The sequence below is a fragment of the Semicossyphus pulcher genome, unplaced genomic scaffold (genome assembly GCF_022749685.1).
Source record: "Semicossyphus pulcher isolate SPU_LCO1_2020_fin unplaced genomic scaffold, fSemPul1.0.p SCAF_22, whole genome shotgun sequence".
NCBI classification, from domain to species: Eukaryota; Metazoa; Chordata; class Actinopteri; order Labriformes; family Labridae; genus Semicossyphus; species Semicossyphus pulcher.
This window is the reverse complement of record NW_027211696.1, coordinates 20,916,115-20,925,861: the sequence shown is the minus strand read 5'-3', so window position 1 is coordinate 20,925,861 and position 9,747 is coordinate 20,916,115. Positions and strand designations below refer to the sequence as shown.

Genomic DNA, 9,747 nt, shown 5'->3' with positions numbered 1-9,747 from the left:
CAGCATTTAAAGTAAACAGAGACCTTTCTGCTCATTTGTTTACTGAGGTTTTTGGAAATGCTCAGATTTTTAGCTGTCATGGCTCCAAATCACCTTGGGGGCAAATGTGCACCATCAAAGTAAACTAAAAGTTCTTGTTGTTTCCACTGACAGGCTCAGATTGTTATTCTAAGTGTGTGACAACATGACAGAAAGGATCCCTACAGAGATAGACCTTTTTGTTACAGAGGGAGATGATTGTTTTAACCACACACAGACGTTACATCGCTCTCTGCACACACACCAGACTCCATTCAGAAAAACAGTGATTTTACCGCACAGATCACAGGAGCTGCTGGCCTGCTGCTGCCTTCATGGTTAGTTTGTTTTTATTTTGTGTTACACAAATATTGTGATGCATCTGAAGGAAGCATTTTTAAACACCAAAGCCACACAATGAAACAGACAAACTAACCTGTCAAAGCAGGAGCACCTCCTGTGTTCTGCATGGTAAAATGACTGTTTTTGTCAGAGGGGTCTGGTGGCTCATGGAGCAAATCCAAAACTTTCTTAACTTAAGTAAAAGTAGCACATTGTTCGTATATTTAATTACTCAAAAGTGAATGTAATCAATGTGAAATTTAATCAGTAACAGTATTTTAAAGTAGTTCTCTGTATTTGTGTTGATAAATCAATGAGCAGACATCCGAGCAGCAGCCATTAACTTATTTATTATATTGAATTTACGAAAAGTAAAAGCAAACACTTGAATAAACAATTTTGTACATTTTTAGTCTGTTGTTATCCGATGGTTGGTGTGTGTTTGTTGAAAAGCATTCCACTGTACACAAGGCTGACGACGTTCGACAACCTTTTTTGTTTTTTTAACCTTTTTTAAAAACACCCAGAAGCGGACGACGCGGACGCTCCGGCAGCACGCGCTCTGGAGTAAGGCAGACACGACCCCTTCACTGCCACTGAGACGCTGGGAAATCAGAGGACTAATACTAATACATAGAGAGGGAGGAGGGGGGGTAATACAAAAGCTGATCAGCAGCCATGTTGGCTTCCTGCGGCCTCTGACCCAGACTGCAGAGCCCGGCTTCTCGTCTCTGTACACGGACATGCATCTGAGAGGAGCTTAAACTCAGGAACGCAGTTCGTTTTAAATATCAGCTGATTGTTGCAATGAAAACAAAACATTTACAGGAGAACATTTAGTATTTTTAAGCCTGGATCTGTTCTGACTTTGCACCCTGATGTTGTTTAAAGAAAAATACAGAAAGCTTGCTAAAAAAACTTCAGTCACTTGAGATGTCTTGAATGAAAAAACGAGCAAACGTCTAACTGCAGCCTGCAGACGTATTTCATCTGTCGTGTCTTGAGAAGCATTTCTGGACTGGAGGAACTTTTTGGTCGGATGACCTGGGAACGATCATAGTCCTAAGAACACGTACTGCAGAGCACAAGAGGAAGGTGTTTGGTGTTTGGTGATGGGATGAACACGAGACACTGCAGTACGAGCACCCTCCATCTTTAAACAGTTAAAACATTAGCTTTAAAAAACATTCGGTCTGAAAGTCTTTAAGGACATTTTGTGACTGTATCACAGAGACATGATACAATAAGAAACACGTTTGATGTTGAATAGGAAGCTAGTTTGGTTAGCTGGCAGAGTGAGCTGTAAGCTGTCCTACAGGTGAGACGTTTATTATTTAACTCAGATTGAAATTAAATAAACTCCAAACTAATTGATTATATTTTTCATCGTTTCAAGAACTTTTTGAGGAAAACATTTTCTGGATTCAGACTTTAAAAGTGAAGCTTTGCTGCTTTTCTGACAGTAAATCAGGAGTTTGTGAAGATGAAAGACGTCACTTGATTTAAGGAGCATATTTCACAACTTTTAGATTTAACAGACTAAAATATTCTGCTGACAAACTGACAATGCAGCCCGACTGAAGTTTATTTAGGAAGCTTTCAGAGCCTCGCGCTGCAGCCAGGTACTCAGTTTGCTCTTTTGAATCTCAAAGACTCAGACTGAAAAACACTAGATCCCTCCTCCTGTCCGTGTGCACGTCGCTCTGTAAACGTGGAACCTGATGGTCGAGCTTTAAATAAAAATCAAGGCGTTGTTTTACACTTTGTTTTAATCCCGTCAGCTGAGACAAAAAGCCGACTTGATGACATTTTCCTCATCGACACCAACACGTGACGTCATGTTCATGTAGAAACATCTCATTGGTAATTATGACAGAAAAGAGAATCAGTCGGGAGATAAATTAACCGCTTTAAATGTGCAGTTTAGGCCAGATATATAATACAGTGGTTATCTTTTACCTGCACACTGACACTAGCACTATCTTGAGACTCCTATAGTCCTGAACCCTTTGTTCTGTGCGAGCTAACCATGTCAGAAACAGACAAAGTCGACAAAATGGACATCAAATAAAAATCTAAATCTTCGGTCTGGAATGGAAATTTCAACAGTAGCAAAAAAAAAACATTCAGGTTTATTGACATGTCGTGATATTCTACACCTGGCAGGGCTTCTGCAGGCGAGAGAGCAATACCAATACTTCAACGTGGACTAACTGAAAGTAAAGTAGCATGGCCTGCAGTAAGAGTCCACAGTGCTAAAATCTGCCCTCTCAGATACCCTGACGGCCCTCTGTGTGAGTGTGTGGATGTTTGGGACGTCTGCAGGGAGGCGGGCACTGCCACCGTCGCCCTGCAGCAGGAAGAACAGGAAGCGACTGAAAAAGGAGGTAAATATGGAAACCAGCACACATAAACGTGTGTGTTTCTCTGGGGGGGGGTTTAGGGGGGGCAAAGCAGAAGGCTGACAGGGGGGTTTAGATAAAGATGATGCAGAGGTACCAGAGATGACAGGTGCACGAGTATCTCCGACAGTATGATGATGGGGGGGATCTGAGGGCAGTTCTGGGGGCATTTGCAAGGCGCCGGCCCTTCTAGAAGGTCTTCCTGTGGATGGCACGTGCTCTGTCTTCTTCATATTCCCGCTTCGACACCCACATCTTCTTAAAGGTGTCCAACGATGCCAGGATGGAGCCACTGCAGGGCGGAGAGGACGGTTCAATATCACATTTATCACATATGTGAACCTCAAACACAGGAAGTGCTGAAAACTGAAGTCTTACCCGATCCATGTGGAGTACAGCCTCTCCTGGGGAGCAGAAATCTGAACAGGACAAAAGCAACAAGGTGTTTTTTATTTAAGCTGTGCTCTTCACATGTCCGCTGTTTACACGTCTCATGTAGATGCTTTCTAAAGTTAAAGTTTTGCTGACATTCGACGTGTTTTCAAACCAGCTCTTCAGATGTGCTAACAGATGTCTGCCGAATAAAACAAAAACAAGTTCGCTGTGATGCACTTTTTTCCAACTAAACAGATGAAAATGAAAAAACAAACATCTTTCACTCTCTCATTACATGAATTAAAGTTTCACGAGTTAAACACTGGTTTCAACACTAGCAAATGTGCTCAAACAAAGTCAGTAAAAAACATAAATAATTAACTTATAATTAAGAGCGCGTGCAGACGTTTGTGTACATTCACAGGTGGATTTCAGGCTTCAGAGATGCGAGCTGCTCAAAAACACAGAGCAGAGAAAATGACATGTAGAAGCTGCACAGCTCAGCTACACGGACAGATAACATGGACTCACCTTGATCTTGACGTCTTTGGGTGCCAGCTTCTTGACTTCAGTTAGTAGTCGTTCCCCAAATCCTGAGAGAAAACAGAAGAGTTAGTAAATAAGTGAGAATATCAGTGGGAGACAGAGGGCATGATCTGAGGGGAGATCTTCTTATAAGTGACCCAAACTTCCCAGGAATAAATCAAATTTAAGATGTAAGCTGTCATATTTATAACACTTCAAAACAGCACAAACGTCCATCTTCACAGGTCCTTGAGATGATGAAATATTGCACATCTGTGTAACCACAAGGAGCAGAGAGTCTGCAGAAACATTTGGAACATCCAAAATTGAAGACCACCACAACCAGCAGGTGCACGTGTTCCTCGTCTGCCCTGCTGTCCAGACTATTATATTAGTGTGTGAGAACAGAGAAGTCATCAACACCCACCTTTGATCAGTGTGGATCCTCCACACAGCACTATGGTTGAGAACAGCGTGCGTCGGAGGTCCATGTCAGACTTCTGGATAGCGTAGGCCAGGACCTCGTGGATCCCCGAGCTCTCGTCTCCGATCAGGTCGGGTCTGAACAGCAGCTCTGGAGCGCGGAACCGAGCCGGACCGATCTGAGAAGGAGGTCACAGGTCAGGGTTTGTGGTCGGGAGGAGGAGGAGGATTTCAAAGAGGGAAATATTGACTCACGTTTAAAGTGCTTCCATCAGGGAGGACGTACTGAGCCTTCTCTGTTTCTAAAGTCTCGTCCTTTTGTGGGTTGAGTGACAGATAACAGGCTCTCTGCAACACAGAGGGAAACGCGTTGGAATAGACAAAATAAAAGTTATTCATATTTCAAAATAAAACTCCCACTTGCAGCTTCCTGTTACCTCTTTGACGGTGCGGACGACCTCGAACTCTGCGGACGTGTTGAAGTTGTAGCCTTCTTTACGCAGCAGCAGACGCAGGTACCGCGACACGTCTCTGCCTGCGATGTCCACACGCATGATGGAGTGAGGGATGGCGAAGCCTTCGTAGATGGGCACCACGTGAGTCACACCATCTCCAGAGTCCAGCACAACACCGGTGGTACGACCTGTGGCGTACCTGCATGAAACGGGGGCACAAGTTTAACAATCAGTTTCACACTTCATCCCAGGATTCATGACCCCTGCGATAAATGTTGGACTACTTCTTAAGTTAAGCAAAAGGTCAGAAATAGTGTTGAGGCTCATATTCCACTGACGCTGAGGAGCACTCGGCACCAGACGCAGCGAACCAGCTGGTTCATGTTCTAGTGTAAGTGGTCACGTCTTCAATAACAAGCGTTTACTGTTTGTTCCAGTGTTCATTTCGTTAATTAAAATTAGGACGAAAAATGTTCTTCAGCGACTTTTCTTTCCATGACGAAGACGAGGCGTCGATGAGCTAAAAATAGATCATTGACACGTATGTTTTGTTTTCTTTAACGGAATGAGGCGGGACTGAAATGTTGGTGGTGGGCTGTCAGACATTTAAAATGCATTGTGTCCCCCCCTGTGTGTCTGACCTGTCCATGCAGGGCATTCCTGTAGCTGGGTATCACAGAGATAACGGCTATCACAAAGGTGGTTGTGAACTTTCTGTTACCCAGGTTCTCTGCTTCAGGCTCTCTGCTTCAGGCTCTCTGCTTCAGGCTCTCTGCTTCAGGCTCTCTGCTTCAGGCTCTCTGCTTCAGGCTCTCCGCTGGCTATTTTTTTACTTTTTCAAATAACATCAACATAGTTTTAAACTATACGGTGAAACCACATGAAGGATGTTTGTCTTCAGAAGACCTGAAGTCAGCAGAGAAATAAGCCTAACCTAAGCTAGGGGCCGCTCGAGGGCAGACCCTGAAGCTCTGCTGAATCAGATTTGCTGCTTTTCACACTTTCGCTTTATTCTGGGTTTTTTTACATTTTAATCATGTCATGTTTTTTTGCAGAAAGTTCCTGTTACAACCTTAAGACTGAAGAACAATGGAGGGTCCCTTTGAGACTTGTTTTGTTTGTTTACAGACTTCCGTGCTCTTGCTCCTGCATTGCTCTGTCTGCTGGTCAGAGCCACTTTGAATCAGGGACACTCCTGCAAGTGTTGAGTCGGTAAAACTGCATGTTTTTTTAATCACCAGGAAAATTAAACTTAGTGCAAACTCCAAGTCGAGTGGACCCTGTGATAACTATGTTTTTTAAAAGTTCAAATACTTGTCTTCACGCCTCGTAATGTCTGCAAATGTGCAGTTTGGACTGACACGCTGTGTGGTGTGGTTACACAGTGTGCACCACATGTTGCCCCAGCCCCACTTGAGAATTCAGTCAGCTATAACACAACAGTGACAGTAACAGCCTTGTTTTCTCTACAAAAACAACTCAAAAGTTGCAGAACTTGATATAACTGATGAGCTGACCTAGTAAAGTAAATACTACAGCTCTGTCTCCATCTCACTAACACATCCACACACAGAGCGAGGTGTACTCACAAGCTGAGGACAGCCTGCATGGAGATGAAGAGCGCCGGGACGTTGAAGGTCTCAAAGAAAACCTCTGCAGCCTTCTCTCTGTTCTTGCTGGGGTTGAGAGGAGCTTCAGTCAGCAGCACAGGATGCTGCGAACAGAAAGATGCATTCAGAGAGGGATCCCTGACCGTCCAGTACCAGATCTGCCAAACATGTGACCTTGTTATCATGCAGCAGCAGGAGGAGAGGCGCTCACCTCCTCGGAGAAAGTCTGCAGCTGCTCCTTGGAATAAACGTACTGCCAGATCCTCTCCATGTCGTTCCAGTCGTTCACGATCCCGTGCTCCATCGGGTATCGAACCGACAACAAGCCCCGGTGCTCCTGGTCAGCAGAGAGGTGGGGAGAGACATCAGTCAGAGGATGGAAGTCAACACCAACAACAAGTACAATCAGTAGAAGCTTCTGCACTACCACTCGGTGTGTTCCTGCCTGGTTCAGGATAACTTTTCAGGATAAACGGCCAAAACTCTCCTTGTAACACACAGCAAAACACTAAGCATTTTTAGTCTCATAAATAAACAACTCACTCTGAGGGAAAGGCTGTTGTTAACTAGCTAATTAGCAAGCCAATGAATTAGGCTTGGGCACAGGCTGTAATGTATAGTGTTTATGTCTACCTGCACAGGGACGACACATGGAAGTTCAGTGTTAGCTAAATCTGGTTCAATCTAACAGTACTTCCTTGAATGAGACACCATCTGACAAACAGAAGTAATAAACTAAACTACAACAGCTGCTGCATGTGTGCATCACCAGTTTTATGGCAACTGGCAAAGAGAGGCAAAAAAAAAGGTCACATGACATCTCAGCTCATGTTTGCCTGAGGGCGTGTGGGAGACACAGTGGAAGGAGGCTGTGTGATCAGATGATTAAAACTTCATGCTTGTTTAACTTAAATAAAACATTGGACCTGTTCAAGAATTCAAAAAGTCGAATTTTTTATAGTGTTTTGATTATTTTTATGCCATTTTTATGGATGACAGAGAGACGACTGAAAAGATTAAAGTCCCCGTCCAGTGAAGGTTGGCATCTTAGCCCTTAAGCCTGGCATTGGCTTATTTCAGGTTGATTCAATTTGGAGGAAACCAATCGACCAATCAGAGAATTGCAGGAGGGACTTGGCCTTAGGCTGACTATGAAGCTCCATCCAAGAAGAAGTGCAACAGAAAAATGACAGACTGTAATGACAACATATCAACTCTTAAATCATCAAATGGTTCAGTGGCATAAAAAATGTCAAGTTTTCATTTTTGCAGCCTCTCTGCAGCTTCTGAGTGGCTGCTAGATGGATGAGTCAGTTACTACTGACTGGTTTGGGTGACACACAACAAACTATACATGTGTCACCATGAACACATGTCAGACTGAGTGTATTGTAAAGTCATATACTGCCTTGTATCAAACTGTTTTAATGTTGCTGTGATTTCTTTAATTCGTACACTGATGACGATAAACTTAAAACACAGGATGCAAACAAACACGACCGCCAGTCCTGGAAAACGCTCAAGAGATTCAAATGCTTAACAAATATCCCCAATGCATTAGCAAGAGTGTGTGTGTGTGTGTGTGTGTGTGTTTGTGTGTTACCTCTGCCTTGGGTCCGATGAAGAGGTCTCCCTCCAGGGCTCCTGCCATCACGCGCACGTGCTTTGGGCGCCCCACACTGCATCACACACACAGAAATAATCATTCAGAAGTTAACAAAAGAAAGAGACACACAATAACACAAAATAAATCAGAGAAAGTTCATCTGTAACTTTTGTTATTATAGTTTAAAGAAACAAAAAGCCAAACTTTTTTTGGACCAGCCTCTTTAATGTGAATAGTTTCTTCTTTTCTCCGTTTTACAGAAGTGTACATTTTGTATTTTTGTGATTACGACTGTTTGTACAACAAAATAAACAACATGAATTTGTCAACTTGGTCTCTGAAATTTAGATGTGTATTTGTCTAAAATGTATGGCATCTTACAGAAAACTTTCAGTGACACACAGATTAGTTGATAATGTAAAGGTGTGTTGAACAGACCCTTGTAACCTGAGTGCTGTGGAAACACTTACTAGTTAGGGAAGCAGTATTTGGGGATCTGGTCTCCTGCAAAACCAGCCTTGATCACCCCCGAACCCTGGAGAAAAAGACAGATATGACATTTAACATCAAAGAATCATTGTTGAACTGAGCTGCAGTGTTTTAATCTCTGAGCAGAAAGGGAGGTCATAAGACGAAGCCGGGGGCCACCAGCAGTCACACACTGTGCCCTACATCCCTCCTGTCTCAACGGCTACTTTGTCTCAGCCTTTCTGGTCATGACAGCACAGGACAAAGTTAGAACAGTCTGTGTTGAGGACTTTATCTCAGACAAATATCAGCATAGAAAATATTAAAATATAAAACCTGATAATAAATTATGATGGGTGTTGCCATAAATCATACCCTATATTATTTAGATAAGATATCAAATTTTGATAGTTGTGATTTCCATGTATTTATTGACCAAATACTGTCAGGTGATGCGTGTGTGCACAACCGACAGACTTGTGTCCGTCAGTGTTGGGTTCATAATGGATCTAGCACTTTGTACAGCAATAAAAGGGTATATTTTTGCTAACACCTGTCAAAACACAACATGTAACGTTAACATGTATGACAAACATGCGCAGTAGCAATATTTCTGAAAATTACATTCGCTCTTTTCATCATCAGCGACGATTTGATTATTTGTATTCCTGTGACTGCAATGCTAACATCCGTGATGGTCAAGCCAAACCTACTGTTTATGCTAACAATACATTTGCAGACACAAATAGCCTGTATCCTGCAGAGCTAATGGCTCAGGACGATGACTCTCACATCCTTGCTGACAGCTCAGCCTGCTATGCTAGCTATTTAGCATTACGAACACGGTGCAGATCTGTAATAATACAGCTACAGAACCAGGGACAGCGAGCTAACGTTTTGGATCTTGCCAACCGAAGCTTAGCTAGCCGGTTAGAGATGCAAGCTAGCTGAAGCTTTAGCTAGCGCTGAGTAAATCAAGGGATGCTACATCTATTAGCGACTGGAGCAATGCTAGAAGGTTTTGGGTGCAACACTGTGAAGTAAACTGCATGTTTAGTGAGGGTAGCCGAGGATGACCACTATATATTTAGCGAACGTTGTAACACAATAGTTAACCAAGCTAGCAGTTAGCCAGCGTTCCCAGACAGCGGCCTCGGTTTGGGTGTGGATGAATGACATCATCATACTTACATTATCAATCACAACCGGCTGGTTAGCTAAAATGTCATAGGATTCCATGACGGACTGGATAATTCAGATATGTTTGTATCGATCCGTGCGTGTATTCCTCTTCGTTTAGTGTTTTAATCATGTAAAAGATAACGCCCTGTCACTCCGCACTCTGCCGTCTCGACGCCGCCGCTCCTCTGTGCTGCCGCTGACCGTTGGCCCGCCTCCTCACCACAACAACATCAGCGCGGCGTCGGTTTGACTAACAGGAAGGTCAGCCAATCATATTAATGAGAATTTTGACTGACACGAGCAATAGCGAATCACAGTGTTTCATCGAATAGCCATGCGTT

At 43.4% G+C, this 9,747-nt stretch overlaps 1 protein-coding gene across 1 annotated transcript; it reads right to left on the bottom strand.

The window, feature by feature from the left end:
• Positions 1-690: 690 nt before the first annotated feature.
• actr1b (actin related protein 1B) lies at positions 691-9,591 on the bottom strand. The gene is made up of 11 exons (XM_069673075.1): positions 9,416-9,591; positions 8,227-8,291; positions 7,754-7,829; positions 6,362-6,487; positions 6,130-6,254; positions 4,523-4,739; positions 4,341-4,433; positions 4,090-4,264; positions 3,669-3,730; positions 3,141-3,181; positions 691-3,054 (listed from the first exon to the last, which is right to left on the bottom strand). Exons 1-11 carry the CDS (start codon positions 9,461-9,463, stop codon positions 2,952-2,954), a joined length of 1,131 nt encoding a protein of 376 aa, XP_069529176.1. The 5' UTR covers positions 9,464-9,591; the 3' UTR covers positions 691-2,951.
• Positions 9,592-9,747: the final 156 nt, after the last annotated feature.

Coding starts and splice junctions, on each gene's coding strand:
- actr1b (XM_069673075.1), bottom strand. CDS start 9,463: ATGGAATCCTATGACATTTTAGCTAACCAGCCGGTTGTGATTGATAAT. Junction 4,265..4,340: donor CTGATGGAAGCACTTTAAAC/GTGAGTCAATAT, acceptor CCTCCTTCTCAG/ATCGGTCCGGCTCGGTTCCG. Junction 3,731..4,089: donor AGGATCCACACTGATCAAAG/GTGGGTGTTGAT, acceptor GTTTTCTCTCAG/GATTTGGGGAACGACTACTA.